The 27,766-nt window shown below is 34.4% G+C and overlaps 3 protein-coding genes across 4 annotated transcripts; 2 read left to right on the forward strand and 1 right to left on the reverse strand.

Annotated features, from left to right (window-relative positions):
- Nucleotides 1–1,782: 1,782 nt before the first annotated feature.
- LOC122316895 (elongation factor Tu, mitochondrial) lies at nt 1,783–8,281 on the reverse strand. The gene is made up of 12 exons (XM_043133733.1): nt 7,983–8,281; nt 7,002–7,077; nt 6,735–6,827; nt 6,527–6,601; nt 6,015–6,119; nt 5,808–5,898; nt 5,497–5,702; nt 4,982–5,065; nt 4,676–4,741; nt 4,531–4,593; nt 3,675–3,915; nt 1,783–2,269 (listed from the first exon to the last, which is right to left on the reverse strand). The coding sequence occupies exons 1-12, from the start codon at nt 8,153–8,155 to the stop codon at nt 2,199–2,201; spliced, it is 1,344 nt and encodes a 447-aa protein (XP_042989667.1). The 5' UTR covers nt 8,156–8,281; the 3' UTR covers nt 1,783–2,198.
- Nucleotides 8,282–9,391: 1,110 nt separating this feature from the next.
- LOC122316784 (GDSL esterase/lipase At1g54790-like) lies at nt 9,392–11,388 on the forward strand. The gene is made up of 5 exons (XM_043133569.1): nt 9,392–9,665; nt 9,978–10,178; nt 10,291–10,457; nt 10,553–10,823; nt 10,906–11,388. The coding sequence occupies exons 1-5, from the start codon at nt 9,425–9,427 to the stop codon at nt 11,193–11,195; spliced, it is 1,170 nt and encodes a 389-aa protein (XP_042989503.1). The 5' UTR covers nt 9,392–9,424; the 3' UTR covers nt 11,196–11,388.
- Nucleotides 11,389–12,748: 1,360 nt separating this feature from the next.
- LOC122316711 (E3 ubiquitin-protein ligase SP1) lies at nt 12,749–18,360 on the forward strand. 2 transcript variants are annotated; one of them, XM_043133447.1, is made up of 11 exons: nt 12,751–13,321; nt 13,506–13,558; nt 14,591–14,712; nt 14,817–14,912; nt 15,088–15,225; nt 15,315–15,380; nt 16,152–16,264; nt 16,339–16,449; nt 16,633–16,676; nt 16,755–16,863; nt 17,819–18,360. In XM_043133447.1, the coding sequence occupies exons 1-11, from the start codon at nt 13,245–13,247 to the stop codon at nt 17,919–17,921; spliced, it is 1,032 nt and encodes a 343-aa protein (XP_042989381.1). In that variant the 5' UTR covers nt 12,751–13,244; the 3' UTR covers nt 17,922–18,360. The 2 variants fall into 2 exon arrangements, with proteins under 2 accessions (XP_042989382.1, XP_042989381.1); XM_043133448.1 differs by lacking the exon at nt 16,339–16,449 and having other exon boundaries at nt 12,749–13,321.
- Nucleotides 18,361–27,766: the final 9,406 nt, after the last annotated feature.

Here is a 27,766-nt window from a genome sequence, read left to right on the forward strand (position 1 = left end):
GATTCCTATCAATGCTACTGTAGCTTCTCCCACGTTTGGGTTTATGCTGGGGGTAAAACTAGTGATTGCAAAAAGAATGCTCCCTTGGTCTGAATTGCATATGCAGGCTGTTGTAGAGCCTTCGGGTCTAACTGCCACATCAAACTCTATGGTGCAAAAACCTGGTAGCTTATAATGATAAGTTGTTTCCAAATCTTTTTTTTTTTTTTTAAAAATTCCCAAGATGATTTGTGGTCTAAAAAGGCATTTGAGACTTTTGTGATTAACCAAGTGGGGGAAGGGTTGAGATTGTCGTGGATCACCTGATTTCTAAGATACCAGATATTGTCAATGGCCAATGCCGCAAAGATTTGGAAAGATTGGTATTTGTCCTCAGGAATATTCAGGGAGTTTGGGGATAAGATGATGTTGATCCATTCTGAAATTGGGTTTTGAATGAATTTTGTTGTGTCAATTGGCCAATTGGAGTGTATCCAGAGTGTTCTAGTGAAGCAATAGCTGAGAGTGAGGTGAGATATAGTTTCTTCTTCAGAGTGGCAGAAGGGGCAGAGTATTTGGTCCTCATTTAGATTGATGATCTTTTTCAGATGAGATCTTGTTGGGAGGATGTTTTGTGAAACTTTCCAGAGGAGGAGTTTTAGTTTATACTGATTTTGAGTTTCCACAGTTTTTTCCAATGGATGTCAGGCACTTGACTTGTTGGGGGGGGGGGGGGGGGGGAGCATTGCCGCATAAGTAGATTTTACAGAGAAAATTCCAGAGTAGTGATGTTTCCATTTTATGTTATTATTTACTGAAGAGAAGTTATGGTTTGACAATGGAATTCTTGAGATTTCCTCTGTAGACTTTGGTGAAAAGAGGGTGTCGAGGAGGAGAGTATTCCATCTTCTGGGTTCCTCAAGGATGAGTTTTGCAACTCTCATGTTTGGCTCAATCCAGTTCGTGCTTGGGTTTGGTTCAAGAATATTGGAAGGAAGGGTTGGAACCCAAGGGTCTTTCCAAACTTTAGTAGAGACTCAATTGTTGATTTGTTGGCAGAAGCTTTTTCTAAGGAAGTCTCTTTGGTTAAGAAGGCATTTCTAGAACTAAAAATCGATGGACCTAGGCTGAATCTCAAAAAAATTGGAGTTCTTTAGATATTTGGTACTTAGGAATTGTTTCTAGAGACTTTGGAGTTGTTGATAATAGACTAAGCAGATTTTAAGTTGAAAGATTTGTTGAAAAGAGAGCATTGTTTGAAGCCAAGTCCAAATAGGGATTTAGGAGGGCAAATGGAGTTTCAGGATTTTGCAAAGAAAGGATTTTGCCTATTTTTTTCTTTGCCCCACCAGAAATTTCTAAAGAGACTGTCAATGTTGGAGTAGACTGCTTTTGGCATTTTGCATGTGGTCATGATATAAGATGGAATTGAAGTTGCAACAGTTTTGATAAGAGTAGTTATGCTAGCTTAGAAAAGGATTTTTGATTTCCCTGCTTGGAGTTTTGATTCCATTTTTTCAATAGTCTCCTTGAAGATATTTCTTTTGGAGGGACCAATGAAGAGGGGTAGTCCAAGGTATCTCAACTTTGAAGGGCAAGTTTTGAAATTGAGTGAATCTTTTCTCTCTTTTGATATCAATGGGAGCGTTGTTACTAAAATGAATTGTGGATTTGTTCTGATTGATTTTCTGGCAAGACCATCGGGTACATATGTTCATACACCGGGCAAAAGCATTGGCTGTGGTCGAAGAAGCTTTTCCGAAGAAAATGAGATCGTTTGCAAACAAAAGGTGAGAGATCGTCTGCAAATAATAAGAGGCTTTGACCTCGGCTTTTTATTAAAAAAAAAGAAAAGAAGATAATTTAATTAAGTGGTTCACATGTTGGCAATACTGCATAATACTCCAACCTACTGCATAACTGATTATTCCTAATAACAAGGACAGAATTGTATCAGTAATGATCAAGATCACATTGATCAATTGTACACTGCAAAAGGTCACAACAAGATGATATCAACTTCCTCTCCAATTTTTCTCAATTGCATCCCCACAAGAAATTTCTCTTTTAGTTCCTAGAGAGAATATTCATCCAGTGTGAACTATGAAAGCAACAACCACTTGGGCTGTGTAACCAAATCCAAGAGATAACAGTCAGGTTTTTCATTCCCCAATCCGCAAACGAACAGATTAAAAGCTGAAAAATCATCAAGTTTTGACTCAGCTCAGCACTTTCGCAACCACACCTGCACCAACCGTTCTGCCTCCCTCCCTCAAGGCGAATCTTTGTCCTGTTAGATTTAAAACATAGAATGAATTAAGACCTGTCTTATTTAATGCTCCAGGCTCAACAAATATGCCACATGTATTGAGAAAGTGGAAAAAAATTATTACATATCAGGAAATTCTAAACTAGCACCTTTCAGATAATATGCATTTTCCTATGCATTTAACTGTGTGGAAATGCAGAATCGCAGTCAAGCAAAACATTCAGCTTGTTACACAAATAAGAAAAATGTTTTGTATCCATGTGGTCAAATAAAGTGCTAATATATGAAGATCTGTATAGAAGAATTGCATGTCTCAGGGTCTGCCATTCATGAATCATGTTCATTATGAAAAATGTGCATCCATCATAAGCATTGAGCATGTCGCGCACAACTTTACATGGTTATACTGAATATAACTGATACACAACCATTGGGCTACAAGGAAGAAAGTTCAACAATAGCACAAGAGTTTTGTGTTATTGCCCTATTTTGTCTCAGGTAAATCTTCAAGCAATTCATTAGCTGATTCAATGGAATTATTCTTTTTTACTTTTTTATATTTTATCGGAAAGCAAATTTTATTGAGCACAAATAGACAGGCCCGAGTACACGGGACATATACAAGGGCGTTGCCTATGCATGCTAGTTTAGTGAAGCTGATTCAATGGAATTAATAATAGTCTTAATCTTTTTTAGTTAGTGTATGTAGGTATTTCCTTTTGTATACCTCTTGTGTACTTGGGCTATGCCTATTCTTGGCAATAAATCTCTTATTAATTATAATTATAAAAAAACCAAAAATAAATAGTCAATAAGAAGAAATCTTTGTGTGTGTGTGTTTGAGATTCAGCAAAAAAATAAAAAAAAAAGTGTGTTCATGCAATTGAAAAGGAGAAGAAATGACAAACAATTTATTCAATGACCAGAATTGATGTAATGCACAAGCAAGCAGCAAATCCAATGTCTTCAATTGGGAAATGGAAATCAAGATATCATCACAGTGAGATATAATCCAGTATAGGGCACATAGGCTTAGCCAATCTAATGTCTTCAATGACCAGAATTCATTACACATGGTTCTAGATGTTCAAAATTTATGGTGTGCCTGATAAAAAATTTATTGTGCATTCTAATTCACAAAAAACCCATGTAGGACGCTTAGGCTTAGGTGAGCAAACAAGTAATGAAAGCCAACATATCTTTTTTTTTTTATAAGTAAAAAAATGAAAGCCAACATATCATCTCAGTAATAGGTAATAACTACTGAAGGACTATACTCTTTTTTTTGATAAGTTACTGAACAGGCCAACATATACTCTTTGCATGAGTAATGTTATGGTGCACCTTTTATAGTGCCTAAGAAAGTTCAACATACAAGTAACTCCTTTAGTTTTACTTTTCTTAAACCAAATTAAGTAGGACATACCTGGTTCAAGCGGAACAGGTGAAATCAGCTCAAATACTGCAGTCACGTTGTCCCCAGGCATAACCATCTTAACATTCTCAGGCAATTCTACCTTCCCAGTGATATCTGCAGTCCTCAAATAAAATTGAGGCCGGTAATTTGAGAAGAAGGCTGTATGGCGTCCACCTTCATCCTTAGTGAGTACATATATCTCAGCCTCAAATTTTGTGTATGTTTTAACAGTGCCAGGCTTGGCTATTACCTATAAAATAAGAAACATAGCCAAGCAACCTTCCATAAACATCTTCACTATTCAATATCATAGCTCAATGTTGATTTCATAATTTAAATTTAACTAGCACTGCCTACAGCCACAAAATTTTAAATTCTGAGATAGTCACAGGACACAGACCCTACTGTTCAAAATCTTATCAGGTGAAGCACAATTTTTCTGTTATTTATAATTATCAAACCAAACACACGGCTCTGTTTGGGTAGTGGATTGTTTTCAGAATACTACTCTACTATTTGTTATTTTATTATTACTTTTCACCTATTTTTTACTGCTATTCATTATTATTCAATATTTTATCATTATTTTTTACTACTTTTTTACTACTATTCACAGAATATCTGATATCATCTCACTACCCAAACACAACCTTAGACTACTTAGGATACAACATAAAATTGAACCTGAATCAAGTAATTAAGTTCTCACAAAATACATCAAGAAACTGCACTGAAGATTTGGTCACATAAGCAGAAGTGCATTTTGAGATCTAAACAAACTGCTCTTAAGTAACATGTAAGTTATACAAAATGCCACCCAGTCCAGCACTTGTAATTTTTCAAAAGCTTGATATGTGCTACTTACCTGACCACGCTCGATGTCTTCACGTTTTAAACCACGAAGAAGAAGACCCACATTGTCACCGGCCTAGTATTATTAACAAACCCACCATCAGTCTAATACCAACAGTTCAAGACACAAGATAGCTCAAGTGTTATCAATCACTTACTTGCCCTTGGTCTAATATTTTCTTGAACATTTCAACACCTGTGACTGTGGTTTTCAAAGGAGCGCCCTGCATAGAGTAGGGAAATAAAAAGACAAGTAAAATACCAGATATTCCGAACATGGACTTTGAATACAAAGACCTGAAGGTCTAAAGGTAAAAGCCAATTTCAGCTCAAAGGAGTCACAGCTGCATCAGTAATGACAGGTTCATTATCAGAGTACAGAGCAAATAATCTGCTCATTCCTGATAATTGACTGCCCAAGGGTTCTGCAGAAATAAGACTACTAAAAATGATTACACACTTACCTGCCTTAACCCCAAAACCTCAACTTCATCACCAACTTTAATAATTCCCTGTTCAACACGACCAGTGGCAACAGTTCCACGCCCCTTAAATAGACAAAATAATTAAAACTAAGTTGAAATTTTCAAGAAAAATCTTTGTGCATAAAAGTCTATGAGCAGAAAAAAGTAAAGAATCCATCTTAAGTTTAAAACGCAGAGAATATCAGGCAAGAACAATGATAAAAGGCATATGGTCTGAAATGGTCATTTCATAAAAAGTTTAATTGTGGAAATGATGGCATTTTAGTAACAATACCTTATTTCTTCAATTTTTTATTCTATGGATCCACTGAAATCAATAAATTAGGTGAAATGTAAAAACATACAGTCTATGCCAACTTTAACCTCAAATGCAGAAAAGCATAAATCACTGAAGTATAGTGAAGTGAAAATAAGTAATCAAATTCCTTCTCACTCAAATGCAGCTTCTTTCCTAATGAAAAGCTTAACCATTGATGCTGAATGAATGCTTTTACCTGAATTGAGAATACATCTTCAATAGGCATCAGAAAAGGTTTGTCAAGCTGGCGTACAGGGTCAGGAATGTATTCATCCACAGCATCCATTAGTTTCAGGATAGCCTTTTTGCCTATCTCTTCATTCGTACCTTGTAATGCAGATAAAGCCGAACCCTGAATGATAGGGATCTCATCCCCAGGAAATTTGTAGAAGCTAAGAAGCTCTGCCAAATACATAAGCTTTAAGTGAAACACTTGTTACAGAATCAAAATTAATCTTAGTGTGGAACCATATATATTTAAACAACATTCTCAAAAAGCCACCCTACCACGTAGCTCCATTTCCACAAGCTCTAGTAACTCAGGATCGTCAATGGCATCGACCTTATTTAGAAAACACACAAGTGATGGCACACCAACCTGCACAAATGCATTCACAAAACCTTATATAGTTTACTCTAAAAGCACCAAACAATGCATGAGCTAAACAAATATGATGGATAAAATTTACAAGCAACCATTAGAAGGATGCCCACCTGGCGAGCAAGCAGAATATGTTCCTTGGTTTGTGGCATGGGGCCATCGGGGGCAGATACAACAAGGATACCCCCATCCATTTGTGCAGCACCCGTAATCATGTTCTGCAGATAATGATGCAGGTGCATGAGGGCATAAAGATTTTAGATGACGAGAAATGCTACAAATTTAGAATTGAGGTATTATTCATATTCAAATTGAATAGATGAGCAAAAAAATAATGAGAGGTCATATAAGAAGCTATTAGATCTAATTTTTCATTTTCACCTAATTTTTGTTCACATCCAAACTGATATGTGATTTATTTACAGTCACAAGGGATGGAAGATGTTTAAACAAACACTCGTAAAAGTCAACATAAGTTCATGATTAATGAAACAAGAATAAGCATATATCGATTGACATAATGTGAAAAAGTCAACATGGTTCATCAATGAGTTTATCCTGCAAAAATTCAAATGGATTTAGCATAATTCCTTCATAAAAAAATGAAATAAGTTAGACAGGTTACCTTAACATAATCTGCATGTCCTGGACAGTCTACATGTGCATAGTGTCGCTTAGCTGTTTCATACTCCACATGTGCCTGTAAAATTATTTGACACTAAGGTAAGCCAAAAACGTCTTTGAGAAAATGAATGAATCTCTTCAAATAAGCCAGATAGAATGGCATGGCCCAAAAAAAATGCATGAACAAGATTAAAAAACTGTATTCCAACCGTTGCAATTGTAATTCCCCTCTTTTTCTCTTCTGGAGCTTTGTCAATTTCATCGAAGGCAACAGCCTTAGCTTTCCCTTCTTCTGCTAGCACCTAGAAAAGCATCACATGAAGATTTCAGAATCTAGGTAAGTATTCCATACTACGTGATCATTAATCCAGATTTTAATTACTTAAAGAAGAAAATGAAGTAAGACAAGTAACAAATGAGGGAAAAAAAAAAAAAACACCGAAGCAACGGCTTGCCCAAATAGACAAAGGCCAAACCTTTGTAATAGCTGCAGTCAATGTAGTCTTCCCATGATCGACATGCCCAATAGTTCCCACATTCACGTGAGGTTTCCTGTCAGTAAACAATGTCAAACAAACTGACAATAGTATACTGGAGACAAAACAAGAATCTGCATTTTGCACATATAAACAAAAATTTTCTACTTGCAGAGAGTTTTGAATTTTTCTTTCTTATCAAATGAAACATCACCAAGGCAGGGCCCTTTGGACCCACCCTCGATACACTACCTGAGAGCCAGCATGTCAGAAGAATCAATAAACATAATCATTTGAAAATCTAAGTGATATTATTTCGGAAATCCAAAATATTCACGACACTTCTACAAAATAATTACGATTTTCTTCAAATCCAATCTAAACAGAAACAGGGAGCATGCTATTTGCGCTTCCAAATAAATGAGTATCTTTTCATTTTTAGATCAAACTCGCCAAAACCATTTGTTATAACCGCAAATGCTACGAAAACCTACTAACTATTTTCAGAAGTGGAAGATAAATGGAAATTTTGTTTATAGCTCCAAAAATTACCTACAAATCTCAAAGTGCCGGCTAAATTCAATCACTACACCCCTTTGCTAGTCACCATTTCTAGACCAATTCCACGCCTAGACCATTCCAACTCTCCACCACCACCACGAAAACCTACTAACTATTTTCAGAAGTGGAAGATAAATGGAAATTTTGTTTATAGCTCCAAAAAATCCCTACAAATCTCAAAGTGCCGGCTAAATTCAATCACTACACCCCTTTTCTAGTCACCATTTCTAAACCAATTCCACGCCTAGACCATTCCAACTCTCCACCACCACTGTTAGACCTTAATCACATCAATTAACATACATTCCTGCAAGCACACTGATATATTTTCTCTTTTATAGTTAAAATAAATTTTAAGCAAGCGTGCATAGTTATATACATACGCATATATACAATTGAAGAATAGAATATTGGATTTACGTTCGGGTGAAAGTGGCCATGGATCTCCACCAGGAATACGGAACGGAAACCCGGTCATTTCCGGATAAGGAATCGGAGAGAGACGAGCGAGCCGATCCTCTACAGCACCGGTAGATTTGGGAAGTGAAAGGGACGAGGCGCTTGGATTTATTTCTGAGAGCGACTGAAGCCATTGAGAATCTGCAAGGAAGGAGCAAGCCCTAGAACTCAAGAAGAAATGTGGGGCTTCTTCATACGCAGAGAGAGCCGTAGAGACAGGGAGGCATAGAGGTTTAAGCGGCTCTGCGATTCGAGGGTTTTAGCTCGTACTCTGTGGGTCAGTCTTGAATTTCTTGTACCGAACCCCGTAGCCCAGATTTACAACTCCAATCTCAGCCCAGCCCATAATCTTCCTGGGCCTTAACTAGTCTTGTAAAAATTTAGAAAGGAAATCATTAAAAATATTTTTATTAAATAGTTTTTAAAAATTTTATATACAGTCATTTTTATATATTTTTTGTATATTTTATTAATATAATTAGTTATATCATTTTTTTAATATAAAATAATTAATTTTTTTCAATTATATCAGTAAAGTACACAAAAAATAACTGTATATAATAGAACTCAATAATTTTAATCCATGACCTTATAATCACTCTCATATTATTTAGATTTTACATAATTATTTAGTATTTAATAATACAATATCTTATGATAGGACGTGAATACCATCCTATTCATATTTTGAAATTCTTTAAGAGTACATACATATAAAATTTGCACTCAAGATGTCATATTATTATAATTTTTATATTATTATCAAGTTTTTTCTGTCATCCCATCTCATTTGTATTTTAAAATTATTTAATATTTAATTAATAATAAGATAAAAAATAATTAGTATGGCGTGAGACGGGCATGGTTGTACATGAAGGTCCGATCGATGTCGTGATTCAACTTGGAAGACACCCATCTCTCACCAAACTTGCAAGGGATTTATTTTTGACATTCCAACCACTAGAAAATGAAAAAAAAATAAAATATAAAAAATAGAAGGGAGATAAATCGGGAGAGAGAATGAAAGAGAATTTAAAGGTTATATTTTTGTTATTATTTATATATAAATAACGTAAAACAATAATGAAAATATAATCAATTAATGATATTAATTGATATTGATTTTTATTTTTATTTTTATTTTATTTTATTTTTTATTTTTATATATATAGGATTAAGAGTTTCGAATCCAGATTTTTCGTAATACGAAAAATCAGATATTGTTTGATTTATACGGTAAATTAAATACGAAAGAAAATAAGTAATATTACCATTTATACTAAAATATTATTAATATATTACCACGTATACCATATGTACCTAATTATACTCTTAACAGTAAGGAATGCAATTATATATCGTCACATACATTGAACCCACCAGCTTTCTCAAGTTGTGTTGCTATGGCTCTTAAAGTCCAAATGTTTCAAGTACTAGCCATAACTTTCCTTATCTTCTTGCCCATAACTAGCCCTGCTGCCAACTTCAATTTTCCGGCCGTTTTCAACTTTGGCGATTCAAATTCAGATACTGGTGGATTGGTTGCAGGAGTTGCTTTCCCGGTTAAACCGCCTAATGGACAGACCTACTTCCTTGAGCCATCTGGGCGATTCTGCGATGGCCGTTTGATCATTGATTTTCTAAGTAATGTATCTTTAGACTTTTAGCTAACATTAGTTCATTTTCATGAGCATGTGAAAAAACCATGCGGAGGTATTATTGCTGTAGAAGACATGCACAGGAAAATCTTTTCTGCAATTTAGCAATTTAAACTCATGATCTTGCTGCATATAAAACAAATTGGTCCAGAGCTTCAAAGTTACATATTTCCAAAATATGATTGAAGAATTGGTGATGTAAAAGACAATACTCCTTTCTGATGTGTTCCCAAGATCATAACATTGATTGATATATTGTTGGTTTCTACTGTCTGAATGCCTGTTTTATGTGCTGCAGTGAATGCAACGAATCTACCATTTCTCAATCCATATTTGGATTCTGTTGGTGCACCAAACTTCCAGACAGGGTGTAACTTTGCAGCCGGGGGGGCGACCATACTTCCGGCCAATGCAGCCTCGACATGCCCTTTTTCGTTTGGGATTCAGGTTGCTCAATTTGTCAGATTCAAGGATCAAGTCCTTGAATTGCTAGCAAAAGGTATCAGTACCATACTTGCAACAACCGAGCGTCGGGTTAAGGATGACGTTCAGGAAAAGGTTGTATCTTGTCGAAGGACTTGGTATCTAACTTTCTTTTGTGTTTGTTACAGACAAGAAACTTCAAAAATACCTTCCCTCAAAACAATCATTCAGGCAGGCCCTATACATGTTTGATGTGGGTCAGAATGATCTCGATGGTGCATTTTACTCAAAATCAGAAGACCAAGTTCTTGTTTTGATTCAGATTCTCCTAACAGAATTCGAGACTGGAATTGAGGTATCTTACCATCTTTTTGCCAAGATTAAATTAGCACAAGTGTTTTGCAGTTAAACTGTCTAATAATCCTTTATTTGTCTTTTGTTGCTATTCAGAGATTATACAGTGAGGGTGCAAGGAATTTTTGGATTCATAACACAGGTCCCCTTGGATGCTTACCTCGAATCATCGCAAAATTCGGAAATGACACATCGAAAATTGACCAATTCGGATGTGTAAACTCACATAACCATGCTGCTAATCAATTCAACATGCAGCTGCATGATCTCTATACAAAATTCCGGGTACAATTCCCAGAAGCCAAATTCACTTATGTTGACATCTTCTCCATAAAACTCAACCTCATTTCAAATTACTCTCAGTATGGTAAGTCATCATCTTCATTTTCAAAATCACTTACCTCTTCATTTTATTAGTTGTAATAAATTTTGAGAAATTTGGGTTTCAGGATTTAAACAACCTATAGCAGCTTGCTGTGGATATGGTGGGCCGCCATTGAACTTTGACAGCCGGATTGCTTGTGGCCAAACAAAAGTTATTAATGGAAGCACGGCGACAGCAAATCCATGCAATAATACTGCTGAATACGTGAACTGGGATGGAAACCACTACACTGAAGCTGCAAATGAACACGTTTCATCACAGATATTAACAGGAAATTATTCACAGCCACCACTCTCAGGGGATTATGCACAGTATCTTCCAAAATTCAATTTCTTTGACCCAAAAACACTGTAAAATGATTCCTGGTGGTTATAACCAAGTCTTGGCACCAGGAATTGCAAACTGGTATTGGATGTAAACTAAATTCGAGTTCCATTTGTCCTTCTTTCTGGACTGAAGTTGATGAATAATTTGAAGATCATCATGTGCTCAGATGTATGCAAAGCTGCCTGCCCTAATTGACAATTTGAAAGGGACTTCTTGGTAACGATTTTCTTTCAGTGATAGATTTCTATACAAAGCTTTATGACATCCTTAGATAAAATTAAGCTTCTTCTTTCCTTTTTTTTTTTTTTTAAGAAATGAGCAAAAGAATTATTTTCCCTCAGAACGAGTACAAGAAGGTGAGCACACTTCACACCATTCTCCTGCTCAAACCACATACCACATGTAGGTCCATTCTTTATTGCACCTTATCCAAAGGTATTGGGATCCAAAGTCACCTTAAATACAATTAGCCTTAATGGTATATATCACACTATCATTTTACTTTCATCCCACTATATAAAATGTGACATATTTATTATTATTAAATGATAAAAATTATCTAATAAATTATCATCTAATGATAATAAATATGTCACATCTTATATAATGGGATGAAAATAAAATAGTGGTATGATGTATAGAATTTTTCAGTCTAAATACCTTGTTGTATTTATCAATTTACCCTCAAAGCTTAAAATATATTTTTTCTTGTTATTGCATGTGAAATTAAGTTATGTTTATAATACTAAAATTTTCATAAATTTAGAAGAAGAATGTTCGTGTTTAATGTTTAATATAGGTCTTGTATATAATATATAAAAATTATGTCCATCAAGTCATTTTAAATGATGTGGGTTTACTCAACCCGATTGTAGTATTCAATACAAATGACGAGGAAAAGTACCATATATCATCATTTTAACCTTCATTCTTTCAATAAAAAACACTATCATTTTTTAAAACGAAATCAGATAATTAAAAAAATAATTTATCATAATTTATTTATCTTTAATGGTTCGATATCGGCAAGAGTACGATTAGAATATAAAAGACTTTAGAATAATATATATATATATATATATATATAAAAGACTTTTATATTATACACTTTTCTCTTAAAAAAAAAAGACTTTTATATTATACACTGATATAAATTAATTTAAAATATATATTTTAAAATTTAACTTTAACTAATCAAATCTTATTAAAATCTCATAATAACTAAATCAATATGATAATATATTAAATAGAATAATGTATGATTATTTAAATGAATAATAAAACTTGCTATAAAGCTCCATTTGAATACAAAAAATATTTCATCTTATCTCATTATTATATATTTTTTTAAAATTTTTACATAAAATATAATAAATAATTCAATTATTTTAAATTTTTAAATAATAATAATATTAAAAAATAATATTTTAATAAAATTTTATTTAATTATTAACTTTCATCTCAACTAACTATTCAAACCCTACTTAAATAAATAAATTGTGGTCAAATAAATTGTGTTCGCTTTAAGACATATAATCGCCAATCGGTTTACATGATTGGCCAGGAAAATTATTACAAATAGATAAGCGGAAACAATGTGCGATAAGTGATGGGCACGCAGGAAGTTTATCTTAGCAACACCCACACTAAAAGCACCGTCGTCCTAACTCTTCCTCCACTCCACCGCCTCTGCACTCCATGCATCCGATTCCCTCTCTCTCACTCTGTTTTCGTCTTCCCGGTAAACAAACAGGAGCCAGAGACTAAATTTATAAAGAAGAGCTTATAACAACGAGATATCTTCCATCCTTGATTCGTACACTTTTCTATCACTGTCTCTTTCTCGGGAGCCCTCAGTCCCAAGCATCTTCCACCATTTTCTTCGTTAATAATCTTTCCAGATTTTTGCTTTGGGGATCGAATTTTCTAAACCATTCGCGGTGAATTTTATCCTGTTCGTTTTTTACGCGCAATGAGGATGTTTTAGCAAAGTTGCTTGGAATTAGGGTTTCTCCTTCTTCTTCTATTTTTTTTTTCCTTCTTCCTTTTTTTTTTTTCTCTTCAATCTGGTTGAATATGATGATTCCATGGAGTGGACTCAGTTGCTGTTTGAGTGCAGCTGCTCTTTATGTTCTTGGAAGGAGCAGCGGGAGGTCCGTGCTTAATTGCCCCAACTTTTATTTGAAATTAAATTTTTTTTTTATGGAATATTAACACATTTAAATTAATTTTAAATTATGTGCTGTAAGAACCCCACATATTTTGGTTGTTGTTTAACTTTGCAATTGGTTGATCAGAGTCTATATATATTACTTTTGGCGCTTTATGATGGTACAGGGACGCAGAGATTCTTAAGTCAGTTACCCGGGTGAATCTGTTGAAGGATTTGGGTATGCGGCTTTTTAGAGACTGGAATGTTAATTTCTTTATAGTTTTCTGTTGATTTAATGTATCTTGTTAGAAACAAATATTTTTCGTGGATATTGAATTTGTGTTAGGTTGATGTATTGTGGGTTTTCAGACCTTCAATGCGTACGTAATTTATTTCCATGCCATGTTGTTGAATTTCTAATTTTTTCCCTGATTTCACATGAAGTAAGGAGTAGCAGTGTATAGTTGACTTTGTATTAAATGGAACTTTGCTTTTGTCAATAAATTATGAGAAATTAGTTCTCTGCTTATGCTCTGCTAGGCCCTTTATGCCTTCTATTGTGAAATGTGGTATATGTGATTTGCATGGATGCGTGTGTGAGCGTTTAACAAGTTTCTTGATGTTATATCGATGTATGTGCTATATACATAGCAATCAATGCCATCTACGCATATTTATAGTTATACTGTTAGCACTCTTCCACCCTAACTTTATTTATGGCTGAGTTACATTGATAAATTGATCAATTTCTCATGTTCCATGCCAAAATACATCACAATGTAACTCAGCCATTGAGAAATTGACCATTTGACATGCACATTATATAAGTTTGTTAGCCAGAGAGAAAACTATTGTTGTTTTCCTGAGTACTTGAGCTAGGTCCATATATTAATTATCAACAAGGTTTTTGTTTACCTATAAAAAAAAAAAAAATTATTGAGGTTGATTGGCGATGTCCAAGTGTAGTGGTATATGTGCTTTTCTTTCTACTAATGTGATATAATGGTTCTTCTTTCCATTATTTCAACAATCTCGAAAACCTTCAACCTCTATTCTTAGGATGGCAGTGCACCTTGAATTTAAAAAGTGAATCAGAAAATATGTGAATTGTCCTTCCTCTTCTGGAGGGTTTTAAGTACTTGAGATACAAGCTTTTAAAGGTGATTCCACTTAGAAGTTCTGTTGGGAATTGTTTTTTTCCATTAGTAATGAGACGAGTTTGCTTGGATATGTCCCATAGTGATGAATTTTGTGTTCTTTTACTTTTCAGGACCATTATTAGATGCTGGGTGTATATTACCTTTGGTTGTCACAATCTCTGGAAGAGTTAGTTCTGAAACCCCAATCAGCTGTGAGTTCAGTGGTTTACGGGGAGTAATTGTAGAGGAAACGGTACACATCTACCAATTCAAAGAAATTAAAAGAAATCCTTTTTGATAAGTAAATATTTTAGTCATTTGTTATCTTATGTAACATCATATTGAAATCTATCTCAGGCAGAACAACATTTTTTGAAGCACAATGATGCTGGCTCATGGATACAGGATTCTGCTCTGATGTTATCTATGAGTAAGGAGGTTCCGTGGTATTTGGTAATGGACTCTTTCTCTTTCTCTCTCAATATTAGAAGTGCCTCTTTATGTGTGATTTGGTCTCCTGAATCTATAGTGCCTAAATGTTTTGTTGGATGAAATTGATTTTGATTCCAAGTTTAAGGTCCAACTTATCAGGATTTTTCTTAGTTGCAACTTGGTTCATATATAATAGGATGATGGAACTGGTCGTGTATATGTGCTGGGAGCTAGAAATGCATCAGGTTTTGCATTACCAGTTGGAAGTGAGGTGTTTGAAGAGTCAGGAAGATCCCTGGTACGTGGAACATTAGACTATCTCCAAGGCCTTAAGGTATGTCGTGTTCATTAATTTGTCCCTTTCTAGTTGGCCACACAGATGGTATTTTGGGTCATTAATATGATGGCATTTACATTTCTTAGATGCTTGGAGTCAAGCGAATTGAACGAGTGCTTCCAACTGGTACTTCCTTGACTGTTGTTGGTGAGGTATGAGTACCATGACCCTTAAATTCTAAATTCTTTGGCCTTCTATGGAAGGATATAAACACTATATACTTAGGATTCAATAAATGACCAATGAAGTAATTAGAATTTAGATGACATATAGAATTGCAAATATATGGCTAACACAAATGCATTTTCAGTATTATCGGATATATCATTTACTTCCTAACTGGACAACTAAACGCTGCCTTATTCTTTTTCTTTTTTCTCTCTGTCAACATGTGGCCACACAGTAATGCATAGATATTAATAAACCCAGGATGTTACGAGGGAGAAGGGGGTGAAGAAAAATCAATATGTTCTTGCATTGATATCTGTAAAAAGCTTGATTCATCTGGTATATTAAAAGGTTCTTGCAAATGATGTCTATAGAAAGCTCCATGCATCTGCTACCACTTGATAAGTCAATCATTTTGGTATTACTTATATATATATATATATATATATTATATAAGCAGTCATTTTGGGAAACTTGGGTCTTTCACCCCTTAAAATAATATTATCAGAAGAATGTTCAAAACAAATTTGGTGATTCGTGGAAAAAAGAAAAAGAAAAAGGAAAAACTGAGGACTATGACATATTAAAGCCAAATATTTAAATGAAATGAAAAGGCGTGCACAATGCATAAATACTGTAAAAAAGATCTACAAATCAGATACATGATCAATTTTATCTATCTTGTGGTCATAGATGATGAATCTTGATGGATTATGATTTGATGTTGCTATGTTCATCTATTTGTTTATGAATAGGCTGTCAAAGATGATGTTGGAACGGTTCGGATTCAAAGACCCCATAAAGGGCCATTTTATGTTTCTCCCAAGGCTATTGATCAGCTCATAGCAAATCTTGGGAAATGGGCAAGGTGTTGTGCTTGTACATACCTGCATTTTTTTTAATCTTTTTATTTCTTTAATGTAACAGAAATGTGTTTAACAGGTGGTATAAGTATGCTTCTATGGGTTTGACTGTTTTCGGTGTTTATCTCATCGCTAAGCATTCTTTCCATTATATCATGGAGAGAAGGCGACGTTGGGAGTTGCAGAAAAGGTATACTGCACTGGTGTTTATCCTTGCTGTTTGAAAACTGAAAACAAAAGTTATACTGATGAATATTTTTTAGGTTCCCTTTTATACACTGTAGTTAAGAAATCTCCCCTTTTGATCAAAATTCTGATTATCATATAAAGAGATTTTTGTTTCTTTCAAGAGAGTAAAATTCTGAACCTGTAGGGTTCTTGCTGCTGCTGCCAAGAGATCTGGACAAGATAATGAAGGTGAATGTTGAATGATTAAACTGTCACTTCTGCAGATTCTCTTTTGACATGGTACTGATATCTGCAACTCATTTTCAGGTTTAACTGAAAAGCCTGCCAATGAATCAGATGGTGCTATAAGAGACCGTCTAATGCCGGATATATGTGTCATCTGTCTTGAGGAGGAGTACAATGCCGTTTTTGTCCCGTAAGAAAACCAGCTGTCTTTTCCTTGTTCTACTGAAAGATAAATGTGTTTCTTCATCCTAAATTTTGTCATCCTTAGTCACGCTTGTTAGGTGGCTTACTTGAGTGGCTACGTTTAAGCGGGGTTGATATATGAAACCACTTAAAATGTGTCACATCAAAGATGACAAGATCCAAGATAAAGATTAGCATTGCTCTTATTGAAATGCCAATCTGTCTGTGGGGTGGTTAAGCTTGAATAACTTGATGGACCTTGGCCATGCATGACTGTCTGGTTTTGTTTAAGCGGACAAGTTGCTTTATAGCTACTATGATTTTGAATGATAATAATAATAAAATCCTATAATTGTGAAAGCTTGCCGCATAATGCTAGTAGTGCTGTCACTTAAAATAAATAAAAATGCTAGTAGTGCTGTCATTAGGAATCCACATGACCACAGATGCAGGAGTATGGATGCCATGCACATTTTTTTTGTAATTTTTTAAAGAATGCCATGCGCACTCCTGTATGTAATCTGGGCACTTTTTTCCCTACTTTTGAGCTTTGATTGTAATATTTCACTTAATATGATGTACACACGTGCACACACAATACAGGATAAGTAATTACTTAATAAAAAGTCATGTATAATGAATGAATTATTTGGAGAAAAAGCTTGGTAGCCAAGAATTTTTTGCTGCTCAGCTCTAGTACTTGAGAGAAAATATTTGAGTTGTATGTAACAAGTGCGTCATTGGAAAATCATGTGATTGCGTGGTCTGAAAATAGATCAACTGAATGTCTTTTATAGGGGGTATATAGTGCACCAATAGGTCAACGAACCCTTATATGAGACAACCAAATCCTCATTTAACTTTGCTTCCTCAAGAATTCTCATGTTTCTCATTCCCATTTTGTGTTGCTTGACTATTCAAGAATCAAATTGAACAAACGATCTACTGGTTATGATTCTCAGGTGTGGTCATATGTGCTGTTGTACAACGTGCTCTTGGCACTTGACCAACTGTCCTCTTTGCCGGCGACGAATCGAGCAAGTAGTGAAGACATTCCGACATTGATGGTTGGCTTCATCAATTCGAGGAACCATACTAGGTGATCAGACCCAAATGATTTTTCCCATTCGAGAATCTGAAGGCCTCAAATGTTCTTCATTATGACAAACATGCCGAAGGAAAAAACTGCAATCAGCCTCCCGAACAGCTTCTCCTTCAGCAAGTTTAAAGTATACTTCTACAGCCAGACAACACTGTAAATTATAGAATAAGTCATTGATGAGTGTCTTGTTGGGATCTTCTTAAGCTGTAAATGATCTACAGCTAGACAACCCTGTAAATTGATGTGATTCATACATATTTGTTGCACCTACCACTTTCTTTTGCCATGTTGCTTGAGTAAATTGAAGCCGTGGCAAGAACTCATTTTATAACCTGTTGTGATCACCTCGAAGTCAGTTGGATATTATGAATTGTTGAATGTATCTTTACCTCGCGAAAGAAATTCATTCTACCATCAACTTAGAACTGAGGAGGAGCGGTGGTGGCAGGTAAATCAATGCTTTCATATATTCGTAGAGTTTTCAGTCTGTATGACATATAGATTTCTTGCAGTGTTCCACATATTAGGCCACGAGTTAAATGTACTCATTCATCTACATGATCATTGGATATGGCCAAATTGATTTTTCTATTCTCTTTGTGAAAACACAAATTATCTTCAGTATCTTTGTTATATTTTTTCATTCCTGATGAAAAGAATTGGTTGAACTAGAAAATATATGAAAATATTCGTGGACATGATATCTTGAGATAATTAGGATGTAATGGACTATTTATCTGTTGATCATTGTATTTTGCTTTTGACGTGACTTATGAGGAGTTAAATCATCCATGGGTGCTCACAAAAATTTACAATTGATGTTTCAAATTTTGATTGGTGTAGCATTAATATCGTGTGGCCAATCAGAAGTTGTGGCACGAAAGTATCAAGTCAATAACCTCATTAAAAAGTAACGAAAAAGCTTAAAAAAGCATTTTTAAAAAGTTCAGAAATTATCATAAAGGGTAAAAGATGAAGAAACAACCAATGTGAAAGGGAGGGAGAGGGAATCAACCTATGTGAAAGGGAGGGAGAGGGAATCCCCCTCTCATGGATGGCACAGCAATAAACCCGCATTCGGTCTAACGTTGGGATTTTTCATAATTTTTCTTTTTATTTCTTATTGTTTTAAAGGAAATATTCTAATAAAAAAGGGATTATATAAAAGTAATCTCAAACTAATGTGGCTTAATTGAGTTTGTGTTATTTTTATTATAAAGTAGATCTAACGAATCAGAAGAAGATTATGGACAATACTCTTTTAGGTTGTTTTTTTAGACACGTCAATTTGTGATATTTCTTTTATATAATTCTTTTATGGATAGAGTTTTGCTATAAATTAGTCACTATTCACATCACACACCCCACACTTGTAGCTTTTCATAGGATGTGTGAGTGTTTTTTTAGAGAAAATGCTACACATCAATCCACACCACACACTTTATATATTAAAATATTATTTTTTATTTTTTTATTTTTTATTTCATTTTATTTTTATTAAACTAATTGAATTATTTTATTTATCATCCACACACTACATATTTATTATAGAAAAAATGAAAAAAAAAATTAAAATAAGTGTGGTATGTGAAGTGTGAGGATGACAAGAAGAATTTTTCCTTTTTTTATAGAATGTATGGATGTTTTTCATATGATGTGAGGTGTAGATGGTAAATAGTGGCTGATGAGAAGAAGTATTCATATGGATGAGTATAGCAGTACCTTTTTAAGTTGCTAACGCGGTACATGACATTAATGTTGCATTATAAGTGCGCCGTTAGAAATTTCAAGGCAAGTGTAAGGAAATTATTCAAATCTGAATTCTTGAAGAAACTAATCGATTCATATATATGACAAAAAGGAAGGCTTTTTACGAACAAAAACAAAATTTATCTAATCCTAAACGTTATGGACAATACGTGAAGGACATTTCGTATTTTGTTTGTGTTCACATTATAGAGGAAAACATCTAAGCCTACGACGACGACCCCTACTACTACAATTCTTTTTTATTGTGCTAAGGTTGAAATTCGAATGAGAAACTGGTTTCATACAAAAAAGAAGTTGCTTAGGGGTGGTGGTTGTAGTTAGAATCATTGGTAAAAAAATGGGAAAGAAAGAAAGAGAGGGAAGTTCCAAAATAAAAGATCAAAAGTAGGTGTTGGTTTTGAAGATCGAATCTGAATACCATTTCCATCGAGAACCTAATACAAATGAAGTCTTCGTCAAAATGAATATGAGCCTTAACTTTATGACAATGCATAATGATATTGTCCTTCACGATTTCACATTGTATTTCTAGATAGAGAAATAATACTTGTAGTCGTGAGTATGCAAGTGCCGCGTAATCACTTTGAAAGAAATAAATAAATATGGACTCACATGAAAAGAAAATTAATATTTTAATAGTAGACTTTACTCTTTTTCAAAGCGACTGTATGTCGCTTGCACACTTCATAATTGTATGTAGCATTACTCTTCTAAAAATACATTCTTTTCTTGCTTCCCAAGCAATATATGCACTTTTAATATAGAGAGAGAGAAGTCTATTGATTCTTCTTCTAAGCTTCCTACTGCCTACCAACACCCACCCCTCCCCCCAAAAAAGAAACATAAAAAGATTAGTGGAATCGCATTTTTTTTTTCTAGGGTGATAGCTTTAGCCTTTACCACCAAAATGGTAGATTAATGCAACCACTATAAGCATTTTTTTTTTTTTGTTAAATTTCCACACTATGGAATCCAATACCACCAAGATGCTTGCTTCTTGTCTTCATTTATGCGAACTTGAAAAATCTTAGTTGAGAAAAGAGATAAATGCATGAAGAGAGCATTATAACATTTATACAATAAATCTATATGATCAGTAGCATTTATTGTAGGCCCTATTTCATATGTCTCTCTCTTTCACTTGAGACTCTCAAGTTCGGACAAGAATTTGATCGGATTTTGATACTTAATTGATTCTTCAAAGTTTTAATACATTGATTAGCATAATCACGTTTTTTGCATGATAGCATTACCAAAGTAAGTAGATTAATGCAGCTAAGGGTTCTTAATTTGTTAAATTTCAACATTCTAGTGGAATACAATACCACCATGATGCATGCATGTTGGTGTCATCTGACCTATCTCTTCCTTGAAAGAAACTAGCTGTCTCCTTGTATAGAAGGAGCTGAGGACATTGGAATCACGTGATGGGCTTGTGATTTGTTTGTTGTACTTGTTATGGATTCCAGTCTTTTTAGTTTTTGGTAGAAAATGAGAGCACAAAAAGGTTGGAATATGATCCCATAACATCATTTTACCTGGAAAACGAGTGCTAAAGTTCTTTCATTATTTGGAATCTTGGACTCATCCTGCCATCTGCAAATTAATGAAAGTCAGTTTCACACCAGGTTCGGAACATAATTATTGGCGTTTCTCCAATAATCTCTTCGTTCATCCAAGATAAATAGGGGAAACGCTACGCTCAGTTATCACACAACGAAAGCTAAAGACCCTAAACTGGTTCATTTTCCATAAACATGTCCATGGAAGATAATCACAATAGCAGCCCAAAATCTGTGAAGGTGTGTGAGAAAATCCTCAGTGCAGTTACTTCTAGTCCTGTCTACCGAACCCTTCATCGTATCTCATCTCGCCAAGAACATCCCACAGCTGCATCCCCTGCTCCCAATCCTTCAAAGCTAATCCATACTCCTTCCACAACGGCAACAACCATTGATATTCCGATCACCACACCAACTAGCCATGAACATCCCAAGTCTTCAAAAGGCTCCCAGCACCTCGATGCAGTCAAGGTTCCCATTGAGTTTGATTTCTCAAGCCCACCTAAACTGAATGTGGAAGGCAAACCAGCAACACCTAAACCGAATGACGAAGACCGTTTTTCTGAGTTCATTACAATCACAAAGATGAAGATGTTAAATGGAATAGATGATGATGACCAGGATAAAAAGAAAGAAAAGATAGATACAGATCAGGAATACATCGATCGTACAAAGATGAAGATCAGAGCAACTACGCCAAGTATGAGCAATGGAAGGCGGTAGGAGAGTTCAATATAAACAGGGGAGCCGAGCCTCGACTGCAACTGTAAACAGGTATCTGGTGAATAATTCTTGGAGTTGGGTTTTCTCCAAGTAAATAAATCATTCCTGGTTGCATGCCCGAGCTGATGCTTAAGCCGAGGCTGTCTATGGCTCTTTCTGTCTCTTATGTATTTACTATTATTGGAAGCAAAGGATGGAGAGCTTGTGTTCAGTAATTTGGTTTTGTTTTTCGTGCTTGTTTTTGCCTTATGCAAATCCTTTTCCATGCCATCTTGCTGCCTTATTTAATTGTGTTAACTTCTTTTATTAATATGAAGTTGGGTTGTTTTGTTTGAGAGAGAGAGAGAGAGAGAGAGAGAGAGAGAGAGAGAGAGAGAGAGAGAGAGAGAGAGAGAGAGAGATTTGGCTTGATATAATTGAACACAATCCAAAAGGATGAATCTGCCAAACCTGAAGAAGAAGAAGAAGGAGGAGGAGGAGGAGGAGGAGTTTCGAATGTTCTTTCGTAGTGAGATACAGTAATTCAGGCATTTTGATTGATGATTACACCGCAAATGCCTCACAACAAGCACTCAAAAAGAAAATGCCTTCCAACCAGCATCTGTTAGTTTAAGTGAAACATGTCACCATTAATAAGTTTAATATTGATCGCTAACTTCTAAATGATCATAGGATTTATTCACGCCTTTTGGGGATTCTTATTTTAATTCATACTATATATATATATATATATATCATGTTTCAAGCGCAGCTTTGATTCTAGTGAATATTTCTCACCTTGAAAATGCTATAAAACTTGTGAATACCGTACCTTATATTCTTGAAACCTAAACTTACACAAATTCCACTTTTAAGAAAATGGAAGTCGTATTTTTTTACTATTTTATGTTATAAATTCTTAATAATTTGGTAAACAATTACAATTAATTTGTAGACTATATATCATGGTGAAAACTTGCAATTTAGATATTTAACAAAGTGGATTTTGCTTCCATGATTCTATTTTCTTCTTTGGAATGGAATTCTCTTCAAGTTTTGACATATCCTGTTTTGCACTAAATCAACACTAACCATTTCAAATGAAATGGAGGGATTCTGATCTTTTACCTTTGAGACGGATGAGGCCCTTATCCCTTCTTTTATTTTCTTTTTAATAAGAGTATAAAAACCTCCCATTCAAAAATTTTCATCACATAAATTTCAATGAAAATATAATAAATAAAATGGACAAATGAAGAAATTGCTCCATTTCGTGAATCATACAAGTGTCACAATTTTGTGAGGTTACATAAAAAAGAATATTCTTGAGAGTCAATTTCGTGAATCGTACAAGTGTCACAAGTGGCTATTATAAGTCTATTATAAATATTATCCTTACAAAGAAAGAAACATATTCATGCAAGTAGCATGAATAAAAAAGTGAGTCCATAAATCCTAATTTTATGGTTATTAAATTTTCTCTGATACTTCAGCATAAATCCTAAACTCAATTGGAAGGGAGGAAGACCCAATTCCGAAGCTAATAACATTGTGCCTGATCAGTCGAGTTATTCTCAAGTGTGAGCCCATGAAAGCTATAGGAGATAATATCAAGTACTGTTAAAGCTGGGGATATAACTGGTCAATAGGCCCACTCATTGAAGCCAGAAAGTCATGTTTTAGAATATTAGCTACGCTACACCATTCATTATATATATATATATATATATATATATACTAGTAAAGCAGCATGTGCGATGCACGTGTGCCCAGTCGATATTTTTCTTAAGCGTAACAATTTAAAAATTTTTCAATTTAGCCATAAATAGACAGAATTTTATATATATTTTAACAATTTTCTTCCTCTTCATAATAAACATTATATACATTGTTTGCAAAATATTCATTGCTATAATACAGCACTCTAATAAACATAACTACAACTATACACGAGTACCCTGTCTTTTTTAGACAATGTGTCATCAAAATTGTTAAAATATTAGTGATTGGACCCCTGTCGATATAAACTTTCTAAATATTTAAATATAATTAAAATATCTTTTAACTTTAAGTTCTTTATCTAATGATATTATTTAATCGTTACAATTTTTAAAACTTTTAAAATAAAACATAAAAAAATGGAATTTATTGCATAATTTATAATTTTTAACATAACAGTATTGAGAGTGATGAATAAAAGAAGCCGGACATGATTAAAGCCACTTTTTAGACAATGTATCATCAAAATTGTTAAAATATCAGTGATTGGACCCCTATCGATATAAACTTTCTATCCACCTTAGTATATTAAATTCAATATTTTTGTCTGTAAGACAAGCAATTAAAGGGCTCGACCACCAACACACCATGTGATTTACGCGCATCGGCCCCATTCAGCACCAAAAAGCTGGCCCACCAAGTCCACAAAGATAAGCCCCCTCTACTTGGCGATATCCCATTGACTATTGATTTTATTAATTTTTTTTTTCTTCATTCGTCGATTTTCACAAAAGTCAGTGTAATTCACATGCTTGGGCCCACATTCCTTTATTTTTAAAAAATATATTTAAAACATGGATTTATATTTGAAAGTGCCATGTATACTATTTGTTCAATTAAAAAAGGTTTAATTTGTTTGACGCATGTTTACACCATGAATATACAACTCTAAATTACCATGCATAAAAAAACTCAGATCTATCTGAAAATTATTTCCTATTATTCAAACTACAGCGCCCAACAACACTAATACAAAACCTTATGCTTTATTGTAATCGTATTTGTCTATATTGACCAACAGAGATCTCAAACCAAAGCCACGACTTCCAGTGCCAATTCGAGTGTATGCAGTCACTTCTGGAGAGACAGACACTGATGCCCCAAGAACATATAGAGCAAATGTCATTCCTGGTATATTTTGAAGACCACTATATTGTTAAGCTTAGTTAAGATTGATTGGATATGCATGATTAATTGCATATTTATATGGATCAATATTTATGTTCATAATAAGGATATGAAAGTAACTGGTACAATCTTTCTTTCCAGGAATCGTAATCTTCTCTGAGGTGGAGGCAAATGATTCCGGAGTTTTGAATTCAGCACATATCATCATTGCTAGACAATCAATGCATCCATGTTGTGCTTTGGAAACTAAGGGGAGAAAATATTTACAGCCATTACTTGCATACAGATAAGAGTAACCAGTAGAAAAATATGGAAAAAAAAAAGTAATCAGGCATGTAGTTTCATCCCCATTCAGTAAAGGCCATAGGAGCATGGTTTCTAGCGTCTTCCTAATTTTGAACACGAAAGGATGGCTAATTGAATTTCTGCCTCTGATCTACAATGCAGAAAAAACCTTTACATTAGCTGTGGCATAATTATTATTGATGACGCTTTGGATCAAAGTAATCAAGAAAAGCAGTACTTCATGATCACATTAAAATATATTGATATCATAAGATTATTACCATAAGGGAAGTGCAAACTGAAAACAAACAAACTTTTATCTTCAGTATATCCTGAGAGCTGCTACATGTTGTAACTCGGTGCAAAGAATTGGAAATACAACCTAACAAATCAAAAGGCAGAGTCAAAAAGTATTTGAACATGAAAATGAGAAGACACGCAATTAAAACCGCAAGCAGAAATGAGAAACCAATAATTGCTTCCAGAAAGTAAAACCAACACCAATTACATCAATTCGGAAACTTTTAAAAAAGAAAAAAGAAAAAAAAACCATAATCAAATAATCAAACAGTCTCAAGCATAAGCCAAATAAGATGCACTAATAACAAGGTTGGGCACAGTTGTTGATACTTGGGGGTGAATGCGACCACAAAGCTCAGTAGCAACTTTTCGTACATCGTCAAATTCAAACTTATGAAATGCCCTAAAATAAAGAACTGAAGAAATAAGTACATTTCATTAAGTATACTGAAGCAACTGAGGTTATTCATGTGAATCAACCTATTTAGAAGGAGAGCAGCAGCACTGTCATGATTGTTGATATCTTGATCCCCTGGAATTTTCCCAAATAATAAGTAAAGATTTTACAAGTGAACTGTAACTAAAAAATTTATAAAATGAGAAGCTTCAATTGAGATTTAGAGAACATTCAATGGGGAGATGAATGAAATTATTAGATCTGAAATACCATCTGTTAAATACAATTAGTATTTCAGATTCATATTATGATTTTGTAAGAAGTGTGCATTATTAAAGGAGAAATAAAATGAAACACATAGAAGATCTATCAGAAGATAGAAATACAAATATGAATATTTGTGAAGCATTATTTTATTATGTCGAAGTAAAATTACAGAAATTTGAGGCTTTTCGCCTCAATCTTTAAACGCTCTTACTCTTCAAAAATCTGCATGTCTTTCCTATCTAAAGGAGTAGCCACTCGAAAAGAAGATTTAAGCAAAGATTTTAAATCTCTGTTATCTCGCTTTAGTGCTTCTATCTTCATGTTGGACTCCATAAGAAGTCGCTGAAAGATAGAAATATTCTCGTGGAGTTTGTCAACCCCACCAGTCCTGGATTGTAGTCGCTGAGAATATGCGATAATGGCTGATGAGTATCGGGTACCGAGACTCACAAGCTCGTAGATAAGTTCATTATCTGACTTATTAGTCAGATCATTATTAGATTGCATAATAGCACCTACGGAAGAAGCAGAAACAACTGGTGAACAAGGTGCAGAATATCTCATGTAGTGGTAATGAGAAGATTGATGAGCCATTGCAAAGTGAGAAAGCAGAAAGAGATTGCAGACTAATTTCAGAAAAGTGAAGAAGATGAGATGCGAAAGAAGATGAACTGAATAATTCTTTTATAGAGAAAATTATAACGACTCATCTCTTGTGAAGCATTTCTCTACAACAGAGAAGAGCAATGTAGTATCATAGCTACGGTGCCTGACATCTACAGAAAAACAAAGTAGTGTCATAGCTATGCGGCGCCTGACAACTACAAAAGAGCAACGTAGTATCATAGCTGCGGCGCCTGACAGCTATAGAAGACCTGTAAAAATTCTACGGATCAGAGTTGTCTGGTCTAAAACAAAGGGCCACCGTTTTTGTTGAAAAAAACAGAGAGAGAGACAGAGGTTAACGGCTTAATTTTGATGAATTCTCTACTAACTATATCATTTAGAAGAATATTTAAAGTATATCGCTTATGTTTTTCTAATGCAATCGAGAGCTTACCACTAAAATCGAAGATCTTAGACATGGGTACGGCTGAAAAAATCCAGGAGATCGAATCCGCACCGTTTCCCACCAGAAAACCCTCCAAAGAAAACAAAAAAGAGAAACCCAAAGAAGACAACGGCCAAAATCTCTTTGTACAGAGCTTTAGGCTAGAAGTTCATGAGAGTAACAAAACTACCAGGACATGAAAACCCTATGAGATAGGGCAAAAAAAAGTAGAGAAAAGAAGTGAGAGGAAAGAGAAGGTGAGAAGCGAAATGATAGAAGTCGGGGTGGCTCAATAGGGAATAATTCCAAACATGCACTTACACTACAAAAATAATGCTTATTTGTAGTAAGTTATTTCTTATGTTCATGTTAAAATGAGCATATTTTTATTGTAAATAATTAATCACAAATGCTTATTTTTCTTGTAATTGATCATCATCTTTTTCATTAGCTAATTTTACAATCTTTTACAAATATTATGATTCTTCATAATTTTTTTATAAAGTAAATTTGGCAAAACATTTACAATATGATTTCCAGGACGTTCAAACGTCGATGCACGAGATT

Source organism: Carya illinoinensis, chromosome 7, assembly GCF_018687715.1.
Source record: "Carya illinoinensis cultivar Pawnee chromosome 7, C.illinoinensisPawnee_v1, whole genome shotgun sequence".
Classification (NCBI taxonomy): domain Eukaryota; kingdom Viridiplantae; phylum Streptophyta; class Magnoliopsida; order Fagales; family Juglandaceae; genus Carya; species Carya illinoinensis.